General features: G+C 30.8%; 1 protein-coding gene across 10 annotated transcripts in view; it reads right to left on the reverse strand.

The window, feature by feature from the left end:
* Positions 1–27,209, reverse strand: part of CCDC91 (coiled-coil domain containing 91) — a 354,495-nt gene that overhangs the window by 155,448 nt on the left and 171,838 nt on the right. For all 10 annotated transcript variants that reach the window (XM_039882422.1, XM_039882421.1, XM_039882427.1 and 7 more), the window contains 2 exons: positions 2,547–2,639; positions 2,391–2,459 (listed from right to left, as the gene is read on the reverse strand). In XM_039882422.1, coding sequence (XP_039738356.1) covers positions 2,391–2,459; positions 2,547–2,639 — 162 coding nt within the window. The remainder of the gene's footprint in view (positions 1–2,390; positions 2,460–2,546; positions 2,640–27,209) is intronic.

Consider the following 27,209-nt stretch of genomic DNA (forward strand, 5'->3'; position numbering starts at 1 on the left):
AAAAACACAAAACTTTGATTCTATAGGGTTTAATTCTGATGTTTTTATGCATTTTAATAATCGCCATAAAATAAAATCAATTATTTGTTTTTGTAAATAATATACTTATTTTTATGGCATTTCTAAACTTCAAAGAAATCAAACCTTAGCTTAAAGTAGCAGCTGTCAAACTATTTGGTCTTAAGATTTCCTTACACTCTTAAAAATTATTGAGGATTTCAAAAAGCTTTTGTTTATATCGCTTATACATATAGATTAAAATTTATCATATTAGAAATTCAAATCAAGACAAAATTAAAATATTTATTAATTCATTTAAAACTAATAACAGTAAATGCATTATATTAACAAGCATTATATTTAATGAAAAATAACTATATTTTCCAAAATTAAAAAGTGAGAAGTATGTTGTAAACCTTCTTAATATCCGACATAATAGAAGACAACTAGATACTCATATCTGCCTTCTATATTAAATATGTAATGATATTATTTGGTTGAAGTATATTAAGAAAAAAAACAACTCAGTCTCACACAGATAGGTAGTAGAGAAGGGAGGAGTATTTAGTAGCCAGTTGAGATCACTGTAGATATTTCTTGATGATTCCACACCAAAACTTCACAAGAAGTAGTTCTTAAAAGTTAGTTGCAATAAGGAAAATCAAATCATCTCAATGCAATTTGTTACTCTATTCCATTACAATCCTTTCTTGTACTTTGAATGAATCCTTTATCTATACATGATTTTTAAAAACATTTTTTTATTTGGAAAACATTGGTTCAATGAGTTATGCATCTCCTCTAGATTTTGACATTTTTCATTATATCATTAAAAAAAGGTCGCATTTGTTTGTAACACCATCAATCTCATCAGAAATGTCTTAAGTATTAAAAATCAAATACAAATTTTCCAAAATTCTAATTTTTGCTTTAAAGCATGAATTTTATCATTAGCAATGAAAATTGTCAGTTTTTTCTTAAAGTCACTGGGCTCACTCCTCTTATTTTGGAGAAAATGTCTGCCAAATATTAAAGTCTCTATAACCCTAGTTATTCAGTAAAATGGAGTGCCATAAAAATAGTTCCTACACTTCAGTTTCAACTCAAATAACTGCATAAGAATTTTCCTCAAGGAAACCATCGTACTTTGGTATGCACTAAAGTCCCTTCTTCATCCCCAGGGTTACCACTTTTTCTATTGCTTCCAGGTCACAATCAATTTGACAAATGTTATTGAAGCTGACAGTTACCATTTTCTGAACTCTTATTTTATTTTACCATTCTTCTTTTAAACTACTCTTACTATGCTCACCAATGCCTTCCATGTTGTTTAATCCAAATGATACTTTTTGTTGTTTTAATGCTTATTTTTGTTGGCCTCAAAGCAACATTCAACATAGTTGCCTATTTCTGTTTTCTTGTTAAAAACTCCTATGACATGGAAATACTATCTATACACTCATAATAATTTAATGTATTCCTCCTTGCCTTATTGGTATATAAGTAATATTTTTCTTACCTGACTGTAAATTATTTCAGAAAAAGATGAAATCATAGTCATCTTTGAATTTCTACCCTGGTATAGTTATTTGCACATATGAGATTTTCGATATTTATTTATTAAATTTAAATTGACATCCGAACCTCAAAAGTTAGTACTATATATGTATTTGTTGGTATATACATTTAATATCTATGAATCACTACTCACATGAGCTATTTCAAAGTCAGTTTTTAAAAATCACATATCTTGATAATTAAATATACATGCAAATACATATATACACATACATATACATGTACCCCATGCACACGTACCCCAACATACATATTACTTGTATGATGCCTATCAAATATCAAATGGATATTAGTGTCTATATATATATATATATATATATACACACACACACACACACATATATATATATATATATACACACACACATATATATATACACACATATATATATATTCTTCTTAAAATTCTTTTTAAACAATTACAATTCTAAATGTAAAGCATTTCAAATCCTGATAATCTTGTGTAATGTGAATTTAACAATAATATGAACAATGGTAGCCTAAGTTTAAGAGGAAAAATAAGAAAGAAAAACATTCTTTTTTTATTTTTCTGGAATGAAATATTTTACAAAAGTAGATTGGTTGTACCATTAATGAACTCAATTTTTAAATTCCACTTACATACAAAGAAACCAATTATTACAAATGGGTTTATACCAGGCAAATAATTAGACTTTCAAATGATAAATACAATTCTTACATGAGACCAAAAATATTCAATTTAGGCTTTGAGGTGAGGATAAACAATAAAAATACAACAGATAAAAATTATCTAAATTAAACTACAGAATAAACTTTTCAGATGGAAATACCTTTGCAGCAGATACTAATGCCTCCTTATTTCTTTGCCTTTCTTCTTCCAAACACTTCTCCAATATTTCCTATAAATAATAAGACATACACTAAATGTATTATATGAAGTAACAGGATACATTATTTCCACACATTGAGCAAATGTAAAGTATTACCTTCTGTTCTTGAGATTGCTGAATCAAAGCTTCCTTTATTTTTTCTTTTAACAAATCCTTCTCTGTATCTAGCATTTCAAGGAGTCTCTGATGCTACAAGGAAAGATAAATGGATTATAATTATACTTTGAGACCTATAATGTATCAACAAGGAGCACAGCTGGTGGAATTCATTTGCCCAAAAATATTGAAGTGGTTAATAGAGGAAACAATGGGAAGTTTGCTAAAATGAAGGGATAGGAGCCAAAAACACTGAATTCACCTTTCTCTAATCAGCCAACATAACATTTTTACCCACGAAACTCAACAAAGTACATGACATGAGACTCAAGAACAACTTTTTTAAATTGGAAAGTGAATCATAAATTGATAAAATTTCTTTTCCCAAAATTCACTTTGAAAAAATTACTAAAATTATTATTAGCTTGTAGCAAAAGAGCAATAAGATAATAATTGATGTTTGCTTCACGAACAACTACCTTAACAGATTCTTTGTCTTTCTAACAAAACTGTTATAGAAATTGAAAGATGATTGTTCTTACCCCAAGATTTTACTACAGATTCAAAAAATGAATTTATAAAAACCATCAAAGGAATATTATATGATAGCTAATGTTAAAGAATATAGAATGCTCATATTTGCTTTTATTCCAATATCCTAGTGAAAAAACACACAGATCCATCAGCCCGTTACATGAACTAGGCACTTGAATTTTGAATGGAGTTTTCTAAGTAAATTTTACTTTTATAGCTTCAATATCTTCAATGTAGATAAGGCAGATATTTGTTCTGGAATAGTTTTTTTTGTTTTTTGTTTTTTGGTTTTTTTTTTTATAGGGAAATACAACTAAAAAGAAAATATATATTCCTTACATAGATTTCTCAGTTATAAAGGCAAAAAAATATTTTCTCAGATTTAGAATGCTATTTATATAGAAGCTTCCTTTAAATATAAACTTATTCTGATACCCAACATTTAAAAACAGATCTATGTCTTTCAAAGTTGTTCTTATTTAAAACATTTTTTTAGGGAGGAAGTCTACATTTAGAGTAAGTGACCAAACAGTCATGTCTAGTAAAGATTTCAAGAAAATAAGAAAAATCACAAGAAAGATGTATATTTTCTTTAATAACAAATCCAAACTGTGATACAAATCAGGACGATTATGAGAAATTATTGGTAACATGTGAATTGGTGAAAGATAGTTGACTAACAAATCAGTAGACCCAGCATATGATATATAATAATAACTGAGACTTTAATTCTATGTAAGCCTAGATAAATGAAGATTTCATAGAATTAGAAACAATATCTAATCTTATTTAAAACACACACATGAGAAAATATGTAAAGATGTTATACCAGCCAAATAGTTAGATTTAAAAATGACAAATACAATTCTCATATAAGTCCAAAAACATGCAATTTAGGCTTTGAGGTAGAGGTAAACATAACAAAAATAGAACAAGAAAAATTTATTGAAATTAAACTACAAAAAGAGCTGTTAATAAGTCAGTTTAATGAAAATCATTAAGTAATTAATTATTGTTAGGCCAAGTTTCTTCCGTGGTCCAACCAAGAACTAGTCAAAGAGGGTATATAAGCTAAAATGACAATATAATCTTCAGAGAATTCATTCCTACATGTCACTACTTAATTCTGACAGTATACTATAATAGAAGATTATTTTGGGGCGTTCTTGTATAAGAATAAACTCAAAATTACCATTTGAAAGAAGCATCCTACATAAAATGCAATCTATATAAAACCACTGATCTACTTGAGAAAACATAATTAGGTTACTGACTTTTCTGATAGATGATGGATGGATGGATGGATAGATAGATAGATAGATAGATGAATGGATGGATGAATGGATGGATGGATGGTCAGATAGATAGGGAGATGATAGATGATAGATAGATTGATAGATAGATAGATAGATAGATAGATTGATAGATAGATAGATAGATAGATAAATGATAGACCAACAGAGATAAGAAATAACATTTTTTGAGTACATTAAGGTTTCAAGTACTGTTAAAGTGTTTTACATGTAGGTGTATCACATTAAATCCTCACAACAAAAGCTGCTAAGTCAAGCAATATTCTTCATTTTCAGATGAGTGATCTCAGACTTAGAGAGGCTAAGTAACTTGCCAGGTCTCTAATAAATAACTTCATCAATAATCATATTTGTACACATTATCAGCAGTAGTAATTACCTGTTAGCTAAAAGGAGCCCCAGTATTAACAAGTTATTACCTAGTAACTAAAGCTACTTAATACAAGTAGTATTATGTCAGGTAAGGCCTCACTTCCATCTGGCTTTAGAGAATTTGACTAATCGATACTTTTGATTTTGTTCTTTTGAAAGTAATATAATTTCTTGAATAAATATCAATTGACATTAGGGGAGATGATTCAGAATAATGCTGAATGGTATGGGAAAAGTTTAAGTCTTAAAATTAAACACAGTCAGTTTCTTTGTGAATAATCCACAGTAGCTAGTCAAGAACCATATCGTTTAGTAAAATATACTGTTTTTGTAAAAGTCACATATGCTTATTATGAAAAATGTAAAAAAGTGAAAATCATCCAGATTCAATTACCCAAAGAAAATCCTTTTAGGCCAACATCTTTCTGTAGAGCTCTTTGTGTACTTAAATATGTGGAATACATAAACATTTTATACAATAGGTTTATATAGTGTTCTGTAATCTTTTTGTACTCAATAATGGTACTCACTTATTTCTGTATAAATATAACTATGCTATTTTTAGTAAATTAATTATACATTCTACCCTTGTCCTACCTATACACATTTATTTTGTTTGCAATATTTCACTTCTTAAAAATCTTGATTTTTGTGCATGCATCTTTGTGAACTTGTAGAATTGTAGCCTTACAAAAAATTCTCAGGAGCGGTATTAACAGGTTGAAGATTGAACATGTTTTAAATTTTGATACATACCCTCAAACTGTACTCCAGAAAGAAAATACCAAATTATACCTTCACTAATAATAACAGGACAATGGACATAGGAAGATTATCCTCTACAGCAGAATCACATGAGCTGGAAGAGCAGCAACCAGAGAAATTTTTTCCACTGTCAGAACACAGAAAGCTTGCCCAGCTTGCCCAGCAATATTTGATATATGCTGTGGACCGATTATTGCTGTTCATTTCATCATTCTCTCCTTTCCAAAATGAGAATTTCTGTTATAGACACAGTTGACCCTTGAACAATGCAGGGGTTAGGGGCACCAATCCCCATGCAGTCAAAGGTCCACGTATAATTTTTGACTCCTCCAAAACTTAACTGCTTGTCCCTTGGTACCTGTGGAGAATTGGTTCCATGATTCTGCAAGGATACCAAAATCAATGGATGCTCAAGTCCCTTTTATAAATGGCATAGAACAATGCATGCAGTTGGCCCTCTTGATCCCCAGATTCCAAACTGCAGATGGAAAACATTGTTTTCTTGACTAGTTGAATGCACAGATGTGAAACCCAGCAATACTGAGGGCCAAATGTGTATGTACTGAAAAAGATCCATGTATACATGGACCTGTTCAGTTCAAACCCATTTTGTTCAAGGGTCAACTATATTGTTCCTTCTCTTTTCTTTTTGAATTTATTAATTATAGTTTTTTTGGGGGGAGGGGGCAGGGCAGGAAGGTCTTTCTACTTCATTATCTCTCTTTCTTCAACGTTCCTTTTTATTTGTTTGAGTCAGTAATTTTCTCATTTGAAATGTTTCTCCAATGTTTGATAATCTTTTCCATTTATTCATATTGAAATCCCAAATACAAAATACTGGTATAAAAATCTGTGTATGTGGGTGAGTTTCATAGCAGGCACGAAAAGCTTTTTCATGGTTGTGGTGGGGATTCTCAAATGTTTGGTCTATAAGTATTTTCTCTTTTTTGCATATAAAGAAAAATATTAGTTGCCATTCAAAATTAAAGGTCTTAGAAGAAGCATCCATATACTTTTTGGGAAATAATAATTTTGAAAATATCTCTCATCAAAATAGTGTTACCTTTTATAATCATAACAATTTTATTTTATTGTATATTTATTGCATATTATTAAGTAGTAGACCTTATGATCTGGGCTTTATTCCTGTCACAGAATACCTGAGTCCAGGGGGAAAAGTCAAAGAGTAAAAGCAGTAGTTCTAGACATCCTATTTTGAAACTTTTCAAATTCTTCTATAGATATGATTTGAACAATACCCTATGACTGTTCACTTTCTATTAGTCTTTTATTTCTTAAAATTGTTTAAATTATAAGTCTTCATGGTAGAAATTCAACTACATATTTTAATATCTTATTTTTATGTTAAATTATCTTAAATGCAAATTTGCCCTTGTATATTCACTTATAAATTATTACACATAATTTCTCTAAATTTATAAATTAATTGTTAATAAATAAATTATTACTTAATTTATAATTATAAATTTTAATTATTAATTTATAAATTAATGCATTTTTTTCAACCATAGGTACAAGAAATATTTGTTTGGTGTCTACCAATGCCGGACACTGTATTAGCTTCTACAGATGCTGCCTTCAGGGACATGAATGTCTAACAGACAATCCATAAAACAAATACAATCTCTTATATTAGACTTGTAGAACTATTTTATAAAATAAACTTTCTTCAATGAATATATTTTTAAGTAGAAAGTACCAAAAATGGTTTGGAAATAAACAACTGGAAATCAGCTTAAAAAATACAATATGGATTTTAAATAAAAAGTTATAATAAAAATATAACTATAAGTGCTTTTAGAGGAACAGACGGCAATAAAACACAAAATAGCCATTATAATTAAAACCCCCCAAAATCCAAATACAATTTTCTTATCTTTCATTTACTAATATTAACTTTTTATGGATAAAATATGTCAATAGTGCAAAACAGATACAGTTAAGACATATAAACATCTTAAGACAGTGCCTGTAAAACAGTTAAGAACTTAAATGTTAAATGCTATTATTACACTACTATAACTACTACTTCTATTTCTTTTTTTATTGGGGTAAAATGCAATATAAAATCTTCCATTTCAACCATTTTAAGTGGCCAAGTGGCATTCTTTTCACAATGCTGTGTGATCATCACCACTATTTCCAATTTTTTTCATAATCCCCAACAGAAATTCTGTGCATGTTAAGCAATAATTTCCCATTCCCTTTACCCCAGCCCCTGGTAACCTCTAATCTACTTTCTACTTTCTGTCTCTTTGAATTTGCCTATTCTAGATATTTCATATACATGGAATCAAACAATCGTCCTTTGTGGCTGGCTTACTTCACTCGGCATGACATTATTGAGGTTCATCTCTGTCGTATGTATCTAAACATCATTCCTTTTTAACGATTGGGTAATATTCCATTGTATATATATATACCACATTTTGTTTATCTATTCACCTGCTGAAGGTCACTTGGGTTGTTTCCACCTTTTGGCTATTGTGAATAATGCTGCTATAAACATTCACATACAAGTAACTATCTGAGTTCCCTGTTTTCAATTCTTTTGGGTATATATATCCAGAAGTAAAACTGCTGGGCCACATAATAATTATACATTTAGCTTTTTAAGGAACCATCAAACTGTTTTCAATATACAATCTCTCCATATCCTCTACAATATTTACTTTGTGCTTTTTTTAAAAAAAACTATTGTCATCCTAGTAGTTGTGAAATGGTATTTCACTACGGTTTTTATTTGCATTTCCCTAAAGACTAAGTGTATCTGAGCATCTTTATAAATGCTATTTCTACTCCTGATACTAACTACTACTAATCCTTTCAACTATTACTAGTATTATCTGCACAAAAAGGAAAATCATTAGAGCTCTTTTTGCAGTCTTTTTGTAAGGAACCGTAGTAGACTGGATTTGAGATTTGCTCATTGTCTGAGATTCTGCCAGAAGGAGGAATGCCTTTCCTCTCTGGGACAGAAATTATTTTAGTTATTTAATCACAATAAACTAGAAATTATAAAGTATCGAGAGAGAGCTTGGCCCAAAAGTTTTCAGCCTTCCTTTATCTACAATAAAGTACAAAGTATATTTGGAGAGTGCCTGTATTACTTCTCTCTTCTTCCTCAATATATAATTCCTTAATTGTCCAAATGGTCCAGTACCTGGAAATGGCTCTTGTGGTTTTTGATGGTATTAGGGATGGTCAATACATCCTTTTGTACCTTACTAGCTGATCATTCCAAGGTGGGATGTTCTGAACAGCTTTTGTTACATAGAAGCTGAAATTGAACCAGTGGCAACATTTGATCATAAGACTCTTTTTCAAATATTTATAATTTCTAAACAAAGAGAGACTTTCTACGGACTTTGCAAGACATGGACTTACAACATTTCAAAAGTCATTATGAAAATTAATTGAAATCTACACAAGTAAATCTCATCCAAGAACAGCAGGAGTTTGTTACATTTTACTTATCTAAAATATTCTACTGATTGCTTCTTAAAATTATATTGAAATTTTAGTAATTTTTTAAAGCAAATTGAAAAACTAAATGCAAACTATAGATTTCCATTAATCTGGAAGTGTAGATGTTTAATGCAAGATTATCAAGGACAGTCTTTTGAAATTTAGACTAAAACAAAAAGCACTCATAAATAACTTATGCTTTTTCTACCTCTTTGGAAGAAATTCCAAAGTGAAAAATGTTTGATGCAGACGCAATATAAATATAGAGGTTCTGTGGTTTTTACTTGATTCCTGTAAAAAAAAAGAAAGAAAGAAAGAAAAAATACAAAAAAAATTCTCTTCTTTCCTGGAATATGAGTCACAAGATATACTATAAACAGATTTAATCACAATCACACATGGATAGTTTTGGGGTATTAAATTTAAGACTAAGCAATCATAGAAGCTCAAGTTCAGGTATACAGTTATTCAATTACCACAGGTCCACAAACTTAGATTATATGTGTGTGGGGTGTGGTGTGTGTGTGTGTGTGTGTCTGTGTGTGTGTGTGTGTATGGTATATATTCTGCAATGCAAACTCAACAAGAATCTTCTTACACTTTCTATAAAGTGCAAACACTGAGCAACATCAACTGATCTGGTAGGATAGCCTTAAAGCACATGTTCATACATGCCTCCATTTAACATGACATGAAAGACCTAAATAAACTTAATAAACATCTTAATATAAAGTGAGTCGCAGACATTTTACCCATTCATGAGCCAAACTTATTAAGTATGGTTTGGAAAGAAAACCTAAAAAAGATAAACTATGAGATTAAATCTACTTAAAGCAGTTACCACAAGCCCAATAATATCAATAAACTTCTTAAAGTGAATAAAATAAACTATAATAGAAGCTATACCAGATTTACTTCACTCAAATAAATATATTTGTAATAGTTATAAAAAAATAGAGAAAATAAGTTATTCACCCTTTTTAAATAGGCCTTTGCCTTAAGATAGTAATATAAAGGAATGAAGCAAAATTGGGAGATACATCAGCTTTATAAAAAAGGCAGGGCTAGTTTATACTTCCATAATGAATTTCTATATTTGTATAGTGTACATTTTGTTAAATGACAAAGATATGTCACAATCCTGAATTTAAGCAGAGGAGTATTTCTGCTTCAACCATTTTTAAGTGAAATAGCTTTGAAAATGCACCTCAGTTCTGTTATTCCTTCTATTTGCCTAAGTGCAACATAGTAAATTTATTTCAACATAACAGCAGCCTTCAAATGGGTATGTGAAATAAATGACCAATATACATTAGATAATGTCTTTACCAAGAAAGAAAAAAGAGAAATAGACTTAAGTACACTGCCCCAAAAGTGTAACATAATTGGTTACAGTACTTTTCAGAAAACAATTTGTGCAGTACTTTTCAGAAAACAATTTGACACTACACTTAGCTATCATATAAATGTTCCTGATCTGCTTCCTACTCCTAAGACTTTATCATCAGGAAATACTATGTAGATAGCTCTCAATTTTTCATGCTTTATCGATTATATAAACTTCGCTTACAAACTGCACAATAATATCCCTATGTCAGTTAGAATCAGACATTTTTCTAAACTCAGTTAACAAAGAAATATTCTAATTTATTACAGAGTGAGGATCTCTGCCAGGCAAAAAAATCAGTTTCAAGAGCATAATTTTTACTGCTGATATTGTGTTTCTTATGTCAGAAATATAATTTTGTCCATATATATATGAAAAATAAAAAGGAAAGTGTTACTCACTCAACTAAGGACAGTCTACCTAAGGCCTATCATACTGAAATAACATAATTGAAGATCTATCTGAAAAGGTAGGTATAATTACTGATATAATCTTTAGCTGTCTAGGAAATGAAAACACTTATATTATGTAAGTTTATTAATTAGTATTAGCGTACTTTCAAAAGAGCATTCTGTACAAGGTAAGGGGCTGCCTATAATACAAAAGAATAAAAACAGTATTATGAAGATGTATACAGCAACATCTCTTTTAAAAATGCAAAACCCAAAACATTTTAAATATCCAACAAGAGGATACAGTACAATAAACATTAGTATGTCAACAAAAGAAGTACAATGTTGCTATTAAAATCAGTATAAAAATATGCATCAATATGAAATTATGTTGATAAAATAAAATTACATGCAGCCATGAACTTATTTAAAACCATCATCACTATAACTATGTATATTATTATACATATTATATAACTATGTATATTATAACTATGTATAATATTATGTGTGTCCAAATAAATACTGAAAAAGATTATAAAAAAACACTTTTATTGGGGAACTGGTAGATGGAATATAGTTTTTTTATTTAATATTGTTTTTATAAAAATTCAAAAGACAAAGCATAGAACAACTTCGTAGAAAAAGGCAGTAGGAGTATCAGGACTGAGCTACAGTGAAAAATAAAGGTGAACGGACTAACGTGCTTAAAATACTTGATAATAATTGAAATACTTGATAATAATATTTGATTAAATATACATTTTGTCTACATTTTAGAAAAAAAACTGTTAAAATAAAGAATGTCCCATAAGCAATTTACTCTTTTTGGTTAAATTTTCAAGGTACAGGGAAACACAGGCACAGAAGAAAGTTTATGTGTATTTTCCTGGGATAGATATAAGTGTCACTTCTCAAATCTCACCCTATTAGCCTATAGTTTAATACAGCCATTTGGAACTTAAGACTTTCCATAAACTAACCTAATATACCTTTTTTAAATCTAATTTATCTTTAAAGTCATTTCAACATATTTTGGCTAACTTATTTTCTTCTACATTTATTTGCTATACCACAATGTCCACAATTCTCTAGACATTTAGTAGATTCTCCTCATGAAAAATATTTCATGGATCAAAGAAGACTAAATGAAAGCTGTGTATTTTTCACATAGAACCTTTAATAAGCCAGTGAACATTTTCAACCACTAGGCAGGAATAGAGTATACATGACTTCCTGAAAGTATTTTATTATCATGTTTTTCCATAGAACATCTTAGATTTTTACTCTGAGATGTGGTTTGAGAAGTGGTGGTTTAAACCATTATTATCTTGCCGGGTTGTTTATTTATTAAGTGATTTTAGCAACTTTGAAATAATTATGAATGTAATATAAGCTTACTAAAAACATTTCTATAATGTTTACATTTACATAAAACAGAGGGGGATAAATAAAAGGTGAATTTTATACTTTTCTGGTTATATGACATAAAATATATCATGAAAAACCCAGTACAAAAATGTTGAATGGAGAAAACACAACATCCCTTTAAATACTGCTGAGCTGGCAAGAAAGTTAACTAAATAGGCAAAAATGATAAAAAGCACAAATTCACAGAGGTAAGCAAGTTTTGAATCTAGTGGTTGTTCTTAGGAGATCTGAAGAATGCTGAAATATTGGAGTTTGGGTTTTAATGGAGCATGCTTTCAAACAGAAATCAAACCCTAGGGGCTGAAAAGGAAGTAGTTAGGAGACACTTGCATAAAGCCACAATGACTGAAAGGTGACACCCTAAGCGGATGAACTAGAAAAATACCTACCCAGCAAAGAGAATCTAAAAGGAAACTAGGTTTTTTTGTTTTGAGTTTGATGGGAAGGGACGGGGGAGTTTCTCAGACAATTAATAACCACATGCTACCTTTTTTGCAGTCTTGGGCCAAAATGCCCACAAGCTATGGTTTTCAAAAACCTCAGACTAAAACTTTTGCCCTGAAAGGCTGTCAGAAGCAAAACAATTCTTCATGAAAGAAAAGACCTTAAAAACAAACACTGAAGAATCATCACAATTAAAATCTGAATGAAGATGATCTCAAAAACATAAAACACAAAATATCTGAGGAAACAAGCTACTATGAATGTGAAAAGACAGATGTGCAGAATCAGACGTTAAAAAAATAAAAAGGCAGACACAAGAATGACTAAAATAGCTATTTGTAAAAAGTACATTTTGTATATTTTGTAAATGTCGAAAGTATGTGTAAGAGATAAAAATGAGCATGTACACTTGGAAGTAAAAACTAAAATATGGAAATAAAATATATATCAATTGAAAATTGAAGCTGCATGTTTGACTTAAATTTCAGTTCAGGCAGAACAGAAAGCTATGAACAGAAAAAGGCAGATCTGAAGAGATTATAGAAAATGCAGAAGTCAGATAAAGAATTAAAAAATATGCTAGAGAAGTATGAGAGATATTAAGAATCATTCATGAAAGTATAACATAATAAATGAGAGTTCCAGAGGAAAGTAACAGAGAGAAGGAGGTAGAAGCAGAATGAAAAAACACATACATACTCAGATTTAAAAACCAATACATAATAAATAATAATAATAATAAAAACCCCACCAAATAATATGGTGAAATGGCAGAACTCAAAGACAAAAGAGATTATATATCACTGACCATAAAGAAAAGGTTGATTACCTATACAAAGTGGTATTAACTCAGAATTATATATGTAGTTAAACTACTTCAGAAGAATGGGGAAGAAATAAACTTATCATGATAAAAACAAAAATCAAGAGTTTACCAATAAAACACTTTCACTAAAGGACTATTAAGTGCTATCTAACAGCACTTTAAATTTTATCTCAATAGATACAGAGAAAGCATTTGACAAAATTCAACACCCTTTCATGATAAAAATTCTCAATTTGGATATAAATGGAATGTATCTCAACATAATAATGGCCATATATAGCAAGTCAACAGTTAACATTATATCCAATGGTGAAATGTTGAAAGCTTTTCCTCTAAGATCAGGAACAAGACAAGGGTGCCCACTCTCACCATTTCTATTTAACATACTACTGAAAGATCTAGCCAGAGCAATTAGGCGAGAAAAAACCTCCCAAAACGTTCAAATATTGGAAATGAAGAAGAAAAATTATCATTGTTTGTAGATGATATAAACTTACATATAGAAAATCCCAAAGACTCCACCCAAAACTATTAGAACTAATAAATAAATTCAATAAAGAATCAGAATATAAAACAAACATACAAAAGTCAGCTGTCTTCTATGTACTAAGTATATTACAAAGCTATAGTAATCAAAAGAATATGGTACTGATATAAAAATAGGTACATAGACCAATGAAAGAGAATCAAGAGCCCCACAAAAATAAACCCATGCATATAGGGTCAACTAATATTTGACAATGTTGCTAAGACTATTCAATAGGGAAAGGACATAAAGGAAGAGCATCAGAGAAGAAATAAGTAAAGGAAAAATAAAAGCTTATTTTTCTTATTATTAATTGATCTAACAAATAACAGATAAGTTTGTTCAACCCATCTAACTTTCATCTATCTATATACACATGTATATAGTGCCTATATGTATTCATATATATATATACATAAAGTGTATATATGAATTCATATATCATACACACATATGTTATATATTCTTATACAAAAGTAGAATAAATGGCAGCAATGAAACATAAGACAAGGAAGATAAAAGAATAAGAAATATTTTGTTATTATAAGTTACTTGCACTGCATGTAAAGTAATATAATATTTAAAAATGGACACGAATTAGTTGTAAATGATATTACACGGTCTAAGGCAACCAATAAAAAAAAGTTTAAAGAGGTAAAATTAATATGAGAAGAAAAAAAGAATATATAATCATATAAAATGATCAAATAAAGTGATGAAAAGCAGAAAAAGTGATGGAGACAAAAATAGAAATGAAGAACAAGGGCAACAAATAGAAAATGGTAGCAAATACCATAGACATTAATCTAACTATATCAATAATCAACTTAAACGCCAATGGTCAAAGTACACCAATTAAAATATAGACATTGACAGAGTAGATCAAAATAAGAAACACAAAATATGTTGTCATAAAGAAACTCACTTTAAATTAAAGACCCGGTAGATAAAAATAAAGGAATGGAGAAAAATATAACGTGCTAACACTACTAATATTAATTGTAGTCAGAGAAGATTTTTTTTTCTGAATCAATGGAGAAAATAAACAAAAAGCTGGTTATTTGAGAAAATTTATGTAATATATAATCCTTTAGACAGCTTAGCTAAGATAAAAGAGAGGATACAATTTACTAATAACAGAAATAAAAAGGGCAGCATCAATACGGATTTTGTAAATAATAAAAAGATAATGGTGGAATACTAAGAACAACTCTATGCTCACAAATTTGATAACCTAGATAAAATGGGCCAATTCCTTGAGAGATAAAACCTGCCAAAACTCTGAGAAAAAATAGACAATCTGAATAGTCCTAATATCTATTAAAGAAATGGAATCAATAGTAATAACCTTCCGAAATAGAAATGAACAAGCCCTGATAGGTATAAACTAAATTCTACCCAATTCCAATTCTTTACAATCTCTTCCAGAAGATATAAGCAAGAATACTTGCTTCTCTACCATCTCTGTCTTCTATGATCTCTTCCAGAAGATAAAAACAAGAAGCGAGAATAGTTCTTAACTAATTCTATGAGGCAAGTACTAACTTCATACCAAAATCAGGCAGAGATTAAAAGAAAACTAAGAATTAATACCTATCATAAACACACATACAAAAACCCTCAATAAAATATTAATAAATTAAATAAAAAATGTATAAAATAATTCACAAAGGAACAAGGGCAATGCAATGGAACAAAGACAAACTTTCCAACAAATGTTGCTAGAACCAGATATCCACATGCAAAAATACAAATCGAGAAACAGATCTTACCCATTTCATAAAAATTAACTCAAAATGGATCATAAACCTAAATGTAAAATGCAAAACTTGTAAAACTGCTAGAAGATGACAAAGGAGAAAACCTAGATGGCCTTGGGTAAGCCAATGACTTTTTTAATAAAACACCATAGGCACAATTCATTAAAGAAATAATGGATAAGCTGGTCTTCATTAAAATTAAAAACTTCTGCTCTGAGAAAGATAATGTCTAGAAAATGAGAAGACAAGCCACAGATTGGAGAAAATATTTGTAAAAGACATATTTTATAAAAGATTATTTATCAAAATATACAAAGATTGCTTAAAAAATAAATAATGAATAAGGTGATTAAAAAATGGGCAAAATACCAAAACAGACACCTCACCAAAGAAAATACACAGATGGCAAATGAGCATATGTAAAGATATTCAATATCATATTTCATTAGGGAATCACGAATTAAAATAATAACATACAAATACACACTTATTTGAAAGGTCAACATCTAAAACACTGACAAGACCAAATGCTGGTGAGGATGTGGAGCAACAGTGCCTCTCATTCGCTGATGGTGGAAATGCAAACTATTACAGCCTCTTTGGAAAACAGTTTGGCAGTTTTTTTATAAAACTACATATACTCTTAATAATTGATCTAGCAATCTAGCTCTTCGTATTTGTTCAAATAAGTTGAAAATGTACATCCACACAAAAACCAGCACACAGATATTTATAGTAGCTTTATTCATAATTGCCAAAACCTGGAAACAAACAAGATGTTTTTCAGTAAATGAATGTATAAAAAAACTGTGGTGCATTCAAACAATAGAGTATTATTCAATACTAAAAGAAAATGCATTATCAAACCATGAAAAGACATGGAGGAAACCAAATACATATAGCTAAGTGGAAAAAAAATCTAAAAAGGCTACATACTGTATGATTCCAACTATATGACATTCTAAAAAAGGTAAGACTATGGAGATAGTAAAAAGATTAGTAGTTGCTAGGGTAAGGGTGAAAGGAACTATGAAAAGGTGGAGCACAGAGGATTTTTAGGGTGGTGAAACTGTGATGAATGATACTGAAATGGTGAATATATTTCATTATACATTTGTCTCAACTCGTAGAACAGGCAACACCAAGAGAAAATCCTAATGTAAATTACAGACTTTTGATGATAATGATGTATTGATATAGATATTACTGTGGTGTGGGATGTTGATGGTGAGAGAGGTTGTGCATGTATGGGGCAGGGGCTATATGGGAATTCTGTACTTACTGCTCAGTTCCATTGTGAATCTAAAGCTTTTCTAAATAACAAAGTTTATTTAAGAAAAGAAAAAGATTATCAGGCCAAATTAAAAATCCAGCTATGGGCTCTTCATAGTGTATGTACCTAAACCCAGAAAGACTGATAATCAATGGGAAAGGGTTTTAGGCAAACTCTAACCAAGATAAAACTTATTTGTATTAATATCAACAAGAGACTTTAGGTAAAAGGCATTCTTAGAATAAAGACATCACTGAAAAATGATACCAGGATGATAGAACAAATATAAATTTGTATGCACATAATAACACAGCTCCATATATTTGAAGCAAAATTTGACAGAACTGCAGAGGGAACTTACAATTCCATTATTAGAATAAGAGATTTTAACACATTTCTCTCAATAATCAGATCAAGCAGTGGAAAAATCAGTACAGTAACTTAAAATTTGAACACAATTCACAGGCTTGATTAATGGATATATATGTTACACTACACAACAGTGGAATCTACATTCTCTTCAAGCACACACGTATGAAGAAAAAGGGGCCACTACTAAACCTGACAAGCTCAGGAGAGGCCTGAATGGTGGGCCCTACAAACTCAGAAACCAAAAGTAAGCACAAAGGATGGCCTGAACATAAAAATTCCTAACTAAAAGGGAGTCATGATGGGCAATCAGGTCCGAGGCCTTTAGCTTTCTTAACAAAGGTCAATCTTTACCTTAAGTGAGTCTGTCTATTGTCTTTTTGTATCCAAGATAACATCATTGAAATGCCAGAGTAACCTCTTTTTTTGGACCTCACAAGAGCACAAGACCACAGAACCCCTCATTGTTATCTTGTTTCCCACATACTAGAGCTACGTGCTGTAAATGTTAATTATTAACTATCCTGTACTCACCAATGTAAAAGAAGTATATGTTTCTCCATCTTACTTCTCATCTGATCCCAGAGATTTATTTCTTTGTTTTGCTTTCTCCTGCCTCTTAATCTACTACCAATAGATTTGATGTAACCCTTCTCACCTCTTCCTTTTATTCTAACGTATAAAATAAGCTTCAAAACTGCCATTCTCCAGAGCACTTTCTCAATCTATTAAGATTTTCCTTCCCAGCAATTGTCGGTTTAGCTGAAATAAACTCATAAAAATACTCTACAGGTTTGGACGTTTCTTACATCAACATGGAACATTTATGAAATTGTGTAAACTATAGGGTCATTTTTACATTTAAAGATTCAGTGTCATTTAAATATTATTCTCTGACCACATGTAATAATTAGGAATCAATATTTAAGAGAGAACAAAAAATGTCATACTTAGAATCTTAAACATTATAAATAATTTTATACTGAATTAGACATACTTATTTGTCACAGTCAGCCACAGGACTGAGCAACTACAGGACATGCCTGGCATGGGCAAGCATTTCTCTTTCACAGGGAAACAGGGGGCTATGTCTTAAGTTTTACCGTAACACGTAAGTGTGTACTTCATTGTAGAGGAATTCACTGATGGAATATCCATCCTGTAATGGAGTTCATTTTCTTTTAAATAGTAATCTTTAATGATATTTTCATGTAAAAAAAATTAATTAAATCTATATACAACTTTTTGTTTCTTTCAAATACATAAACTATTTCTTTACAGGGAATTTAATGGAATGTCTACTTTTTCTAATAATGCTCTATGTAAATAAATACAATATTAAAAATCAGATTCCTATTCCAAACTATGAGCTTCTTTAGGGCAGTAAATATACCTGCTTTTACAAATTATATAAGGATGAGCTGAGAATGACTCTGACAAAATAGAATGAACCCGAAATATTAGAGTACTTTTTCCAATAATTGCATTATGTCAAAACACTCATTTTAACTATTTCCTACTTTTGTTCTATTTTCATCCTCTTCTTTTCTCCTTTTTCAAACAATCAATTTGTCTTTTTGTCATGCTTTTATAATAATCGCAAAACAAAGCTGTGCATTTAACATTATGGTTTTTAAATCACATCATTTACCTTTACTAATAAAAACAGATATTGTAATTTAAGATTAAAATAATACATACCTGTAAATTATTAAGCAATTAGCTTTTGTAAGTCTTTCCTAAATTAACTTACTAAGGCACATATCTAAATAATCTAAATTTGGAAAGCTAGAAAAAAAAATCCCTGGTAATATATACCATATAAGAAGAAATTATTCAATATCAGAAAAGTAAAGCAAAAAAAATTTCCACTGAAGAATTCTACTTGATATATTAAAAATACATGTACAAAATGACTACACAAGGACATGCGGGAATTTTAGAGGGGTGAAGAAATGTATTATTTTTTTAAAAAAAATATTGATTTTGGTGTTAGTTGCAAAATTGAGTGTCAAAATAAAAAAAAAAGGTACACCTAAAATGAGTGGATTTTACTGTTTGATTTATGTTTCAATAAACTAGAAGAAAAAAATACATATATATTATGTTATTTTTGAACTCATACTATTTCTGTCTACTTACATTTCTTCAAGACAAAAGTCAATCATTCGAGTCCCATTAAAATGTTACCTCTTTTGAATTATTTTCTGAAAACTCAGGAAGAACTTCCTGCTCTCTTATCTACAATCCCAGGCTATTTTGTTTCTATCACTAGTGTGTTATTTATTATATTGTATTATAATTCATTTTATATTTGTCTCTCATAATAAGTCTATCAGTTTCTTGAAGGCAGAGAATGTTCTTATATTTTTTAAAAAAAACCTTTCAAGTACAGTGCCTAAATTGTTGAATGTTCTCAATTTAAGTTTATGACAACACTGTAGATACGAGTGTTCAAGAGAAGTTCTACTAGTCATTAAAATGACTGTCTAAAGGTAACTAAAAAAAAAAGAGTATTGGATTAATATATGACTCTGATAACAACAAGCAACTGTCTTTCTCTGAACTATGATGAAAAAAAAAAGTAGTGGTCACCTAAAAATTGTACACAAATATTATTGGGAAACTAATTAAATAACTCTCCTAAGTGCAACCTGACCAATGCTTTAACAAGGTTACAGTTTGAACCACACTAATCATCTGGTTTGCAAGATTTCCTGCTGGACATCAACACCAACCACTCGTTAGACCCAAAACCACCTTGGGAAATAGCTGTGGCTAAGATTTGCACAGACCAGTAATGGACTAAATTACTGGTTCAGTTGAAAAACAGGTCAGAAGCATATATAACATGACAGAAATTGGAAAGTCAATAAAAAGAATTATATATCAGACTCCCAGCCCCACTCCTCAAAATTTAGCTGCGTTTTAAGATTCTGAAGTTGTTAGAAGACTGAAGAAAGGTCTAACAATTTTCTCATACGAACTATATAATTATCGTGAAACGCAGATTTGATGACTAACACCTTGGGAAAGATGATCACATATTTAGTATCTTTTATCTAGGAAATAAAATAATCACATCAAACACCTTTAACAAATTTTTAAAATATATTATACATCTATCTAGAGAAAAATATGTAGAAAATAAAATGACAATGATTCTCTTCCATATGTGAGAAAAATATATTCCCTAGATGAGAAGAGGAATTTCTTCAAACAGAATATTTTATTTTCTACGGTCCCATAAATTATATATTTTAATATATAACATATTTCATTCTTCTCTCCACAAATAAATTACATTTGTATAAAGTATATGAAGACACACAGTGAACACTATGAATGATGACTGAGCATATTATATAATGCAAAATAAAATATTAAGTGCTAACATAAGTAAAAGATAGAATCCTTGATAAAAAAAACAATTGAATGTTTACAAGGGTTTAGTCCTGGTCCTGATCAGTTTATAGAAGGGACCAACAGTTTCATATTCTATCCTTTTTGCTTAATCCCTATCCCCACTTCGACTAGAGTCACTATGCTTTTATTGTTCTTATTCGTAAGGCAAGTCTTCAATAGAAGCTTTTAATCTAAGAAAAAGTTTGATGAATAAAAGAAATTTGCTGAAGTAGATAATAAAAACATATATTAGTATTTTTTGCTTTCAGCTTTGACATGTAAAGAGCTTAGAAGATCACTCCTATTCTTAAAACAGGTAAAAAGTTGAACAAACTAAGATCAATGATGTGCCTTAGATCTATCAGAGAACTATCACAGGGCAAATCACCACCTCCAAAATGTACAGAGATATGTAAATCCAGTGAGACACAGCTAAGATCTTCTTATCTAGAGCAGAAGCTGCCGGAGACAAATTGATAGAAATACTTAAATGGTAAATGTGAGGGACTGCTGGAGGCTGAGTGAGGATGAGGACGAGAGTGAGAACTCTTGAGAGCTGATGTCTGAAGGGTTTCCCCACACTTTTATGGGTCTACCTCCCCCTCCCCAAAATCCTATTAGGATTTCAGTGTGAAGAGGCAACAAATTTCCCCTCATGGCTCTGACAAGGAGAGTAGAAAAAGCAACCACTGTGAATTGTGCCCAGATCATTCTCCATAACAAAGGACTATTCTTTAGGTGAAAAGACTTTATTAAAACCTTATAAGCCCTTCCACCTGGAGAAAAGGCATTACCAAGATTCCAACTCCCTCTAGCCCTTCTGTCTCTTATAAAAGAGGTGGGGGAGGGGGAAAGCCAACAAACATTTGTGAAGGTTTCAGGTCCACTAAAAGACAAAGGTTTAATCATAAAATGATAAAATGCTTACTCTCCCCAACCCTGTATCACCAAACCAACAAGATACTAGTATAACTGGTCAATAGCTGAAAGAGCTGTAAGATGCAGACTCCATGTAAGGAGAAATTCTTAGGGAAGCCAAAGACAATAGGGGAGACAAAAAATTTAATGAATTGGAATCTTCTGGCAACTTACAACAACAGAAAACATTAAGAACAGCTGTTCACTCCTAGCCAAATTAACAAACCTCCCACTAAGTCTATGTACCTCAGTTCCTATTACATGATACAATATGTTCATTTTTTAAAAATTTAAGTATAATTGACATATAATATTATATTAGATTCAGGTGTACAATATAATGAATCAATAGTTGTATATATATTGCAAAATAGTCACAATAAAACTCATTAACAGCAGTCAGCATACATAGTTACAAAATCATCTTTTACAAAAAATTATAAGGCATGTTAAAAGGCTAAAAAATCTGAAGGAACAAAGAAAGCATCAGAATCAGTTTCAGATATGACAAAAATTTTGGAATTACCAGCCTGGAAATTTAAAATTAAAATTATTAATATGTTGCATAATCTAAGATTACATGCAAAAATACATGTGTAATATACAGATGCTAACTCTACGAAAGAATCAAAAGAAAATTTTAGAAATCATAACGAAGGAAGAATGCCTTTGATGGGTTCATCAGCAGAGTCAGCCTACATAAGAAAAATACCATGTGCATGAAGACAGGCCAATAAAAACTTCCTAGAATGAAGTCCAAGAGAAAAAAACAAACAACAAAACAGCAAGAACTGTGAGAAAAGGCATACCGTATGTGTAATATTTGAAGTAATAACAGAAATAGTTGAATAAGACATAAGGCATATTTGAAATAATAATGGCCAAGAATTTTCTAAAATTAATAATGAACACTAAATCACAGACTAGGAAGCATAGAGAACACCAAGCAAGATAAGTAATCTATACCTATGTGGTATAGATTAAAAAAATCTATACCTATGTGTATTGTATTCAAACAAACAGAAAATCAAAGAAAAAGAGAAAATCTTGAAAGAAGCCTTGGGGGGAGAGACATTTTACTCATAAGAGGAAAAGGATATAGATTATAGTAGACCTCTTCAGAAACCATGCAAGCTAAAAAAGAATGGAGTGAAATATTTAAAGTGCTGAAAGAAAGAAAAAAAATCAAGAAGAACAGAGATTTGCCACACCATTTAATAAGATACATCATCTTGTAATAAAACAGTAATAAAAATGGTATGGTATTTATGCAGAAATAAAGAAATGGAATTAATGCAACAGAACATGTTGCATTATATAAGGAAACTTAATATATGATAAAGCAGTACCATAAAATAATGTGTAAAAGGTAAATTATTTATAAGTTAGTGGTCCTCAAACTTTTGCATGAATCAGAATCAGCTGGAGTATTTAAGTGAGACTGATGGGCCTAAGAGCAGAGTTTTATTAGTCTGGGGTAAGTGCTGGACTCACATTTCTAACAATCTCCCAAGTGATGCTTGTATTAAAGCTGCTGGTCCCAAAACTATACTCTCAGAACTGCCACCTTAGTGTTGTCAGGAGCTCAGCTGAACTGGAGAGAGCAAGTTTTCAGGTATGGGAGTTGCTGACTGAGCAACAGTGAGCCAAAATGAAAGTAACAGAGAAGCCTTTAGTCACTTACTGTGTAAGCAAGTGGCTAAAACCTGAGGAAGAACTGAGTCTTCTCTATTCCATTTCCCCTCATGGAACTGAGCACAAGGTGGCAGGTCATGTGAAGTAGCACAGAAAGGGGTGTCATCTCACTGTTGTAGGAACCCTGAACAAAAGTCTCTGGCAGTTTTAAGGATACTAGGATCGGGGCTGAAAAAGGCAGGAAGAGGAGTGGAAAAGTACTGAATACTGAGTCAAGAGTAGGGAAAGGTGTCTTTAAGTTATCTCCCTCCACCTCCTAAAAAGGAGGCCTCAGAATAAGTGACTGAAGAAGACCTCTGCCAAAGGCCTCAAATAAAGAATAGGAATGAAGACTCCTGAGCTAGGAATGTAAGCATGTGAAGAGCATGGCCAGCCAGTGGGGCCCAATTACTTGAATGCAACTCCCTTCAGACTACACAATCCACTGATTGTGTACCAAGTCTAGTGAGGGGAGAGTAATTTTGCCCTATGAGGCCTGCCGGGTAAAGCCTTTGTATCTGCCTGTGGTCAGGCCTGAAAAATCACATATAGGTTTTTAACCAGAAACTGCAGGAAAGTATATGCTACTCATTTTAGGGAGGAACATATAAATAAATGAATACTGAACTTTTATCTAATATCGCAGGCAAAATTGAACTCTATGAGGATAAAATACCAAAATGTGAAAGATAAAATTATAAAGTTAGAAAAAAATGCATAGGTAAGCCTTTGGCTTTAAGGACAGTAAAGGAATTCTTAAACAATACAAACAACAAGGCAAAGATTGATGAATTGGATTACATTAAAATTATTTTATCTAAAACCCTTTATGACTAATATTTAAATTTACAAAGAATCCCTGTAAATTGACAAGAAAAATAGATCAACCTCAATTTAAAAAAGGCTAGTGACTAGGCAATTTATTGAAAAGGTAATCCTCCATATTAACAAATTTATAATGAGAAATGCAGATTAAGACTGAGATATCACTTATTGAAAGAATAAAAATTAGAAGCTGGATAATTCCAGGTCTTTTGGGGAAAACAGGGATGGAGGAATTTGTGCATTGCTGTAGAACTATAGCCTGTCACTGCCATTCAGGAGTGGCAACAAATTGGCAGTATTTAAATATAGACATAGTCTATCATACAGCAATTACACTCCTGGATAAAGATAATTATAAACAATTGATAGATGGATGGATGAACCTATTTTTTTCTTGCACTGAACTTTAAGGACACATAAAAGTTTTGAGGTTGGTGAAGAGTTAAGAGACAACCTCGATATCATTATGGGAAAAATGAATAGAAAAAAACATGGATTCATACCACAAATTCTTCAATTTAGAAAAATGAATTAGATTTACGTATAGTAACAGAAGGGTATTAAAACATAGGAATTATATGTACACAAGGCAACAGTTTTGAATTTTAAAAGCCTAATATTTAGTGAACCTTAGAAGCATAGCCCTTAGTGGAAAAAAGTAGGAAACAGAATGAGTTTTATACATAATACTATTTGTGTAAAATAAAAATGCATGTGCACAAAATAATAACACGGAGATTGCAAAATAAGGACACATATTAAAATGGTCCCTCCAATGAGAGGGAAAACATTGGGAGTGAGGAATGAGGATAAAAATTTCGTATATGTGCACATACATAACCACACACACATGCACACATCACACATGGACCTTATAAGACCCAATAGGATAATATGAACTAATGAACTGAGGAGTATGCTAACTCCCTTTACTTAAGTTTAAAACACAAAACGGTTACAATCATCCTGATAAAGTTAAAAACAATATTACTGACAACTAGACCCAAGAGGGAGAACTGTGAGTTGAAACAAAAACAACATTTTACAAAACACCCTTGAGTCACAAAATAAATTGTGTCAGACCTGGCCATGATGTGCATAACAAACTATCTGAGGTCAAATCTTTTAACAATACTTCACTCAGACCCATGTATTTCAAGATATGACCACAGGAAAAAAATCTAATCTAACAGTAACTCTAGACAGATTCATGTGTTCTAAAATCAGAGATTGGTCCAGCAAACTTTTTTTATATAAATTCTGACAAATCTCTGCAAGACCATTCTACGGCTAATTCTAGCCCCCCAAATCCTAAAATTAGTCTTCCCTACTCTCTTTTAGAGACACTCATAGTTCCTTGGGTATGTATTATCTCTTGCCGCACCAACTTTATAAACCAAACTTTGTTAGTCTACAAGTGGGTTCCTGGTGGTCTTTGACTCATGGGCTTTAATAGTACAGCATTGTGGGGTAAAATTAAAATATACAGAAGCTGCCCTGGAGAAGCTGGAGGCAGCTGGTACTATAAAGCTTTCCATTTACTCCAGGTCCATCTTTACTCTGAGAAAAATTGACAGGATTACTATTTTGAGCACAACTGCAAACTCTTCCTATAGCTCTGTTCTAGGTAGTCTAATCTATTTGTTTTATTCCAGTAATATTTAAAGTGAAATACAAATGTTAAATGAGTTATACACTAAAATCATTAGAGCATGCACATATTATATAATGTAACTGTCCATGCTTTTTCAGACATGCTACTTATGGTAAATCTGGTAATTTCATAATCTGAACTCCAAACCTCACTTCACCTATCTATTTATTTCCTCTTTCACTGCCATTCATACTATCAAGTGTTACAGGCTTTATAATAATGGTTAAGACACAATAGGGTAAATGGAGAATTCATAATTATCTATGAAAAATTCTTTCAAGATAACTAATAGGTCACCATTTCTTGAAACAGACCTTGAAAGTAGTTCAAATGATGAGAGTTTAAAAGCAGAGTATTTCAGAGTTTGACTGAGATAATTCTTATGGACATTGAAACAATGCTTTGAGTATTCAAGTGATAAAATTATAGTTCATCTAACATCAAACTTCTGATTCATGAGCTTTAATTGTAAGAAACCAAAAATAATAAATACTTTCCAATATGAATTATTAAATTGCTTATATGATAGAGATTCCATTATGTATAAAGATCTCTCTCATGTCTCCTTTTCATCAAAATTATTATCATTTGAAACAGAACATACATTATTTTTAAAATCTCAGAGCAAAGAAAAGAAATTTAGCAGGTTGAAACTAGTTTTCAAGACAACTTTTCTACAATAAACAGCCATTTTACTAATATCTGAAATCTACTTTCAATACTTTATTTTCTATAAGTTAATAAAAAATATTTCATAAAAAATTACTTCTACCCAGGAATTAACTTTATCCAGAGTAGATATTTTAAAGAAAACATTAATCCTTCCAAAGGAAAATATCTAAGATATTGGTTTATAGAAATAAAATCATGTTTTTTTCTTTAAAGTTGTCGATGTGAAGACAAGTAGTTTTAAAAAATATTCCCTTTAAGAATTGGAGCAGTTTAACACCACATAAATATTCTCTTATCATGTCCTTGAATACAGTAAAGAGCATTTATGTATCTAGACAAATGAGGACATTCTAAGTCAAGAACGATCATGTCAGCTACACACATGCCCACGTCTATCTGGATTTCCATTCAGCAAATGCCCAAAGAACAGAAAATTCAATTCAGTTTCTAGAATCACAAAATCTTGGCACCAGACATAAACTTAACCTGACTACTCATCCAATGCTTGACGTCTCTCCACAAATTATCCATTTAATGATTGTCTGTGTTATTACAAAGTTACTCAAGAGAAACTTTTTGAGGTAAAAATGGTCTAATATGGCTGATTTCATATCAATGTAATAGTTAGGTGAAC

Source organism: Pteropus medius, unplaced genomic scaffold (genome assembly GCF_902729225.1).
Source record: "Pteropus medius unplaced genomic scaffold, Ma_sr-lr_union100, whole genome shotgun sequence".
Lineage (NCBI taxonomy): Eukaryota > Metazoa > Chordata > Mammalia > Chiroptera > Pteropodidae > Pteropus > Pteropus medius.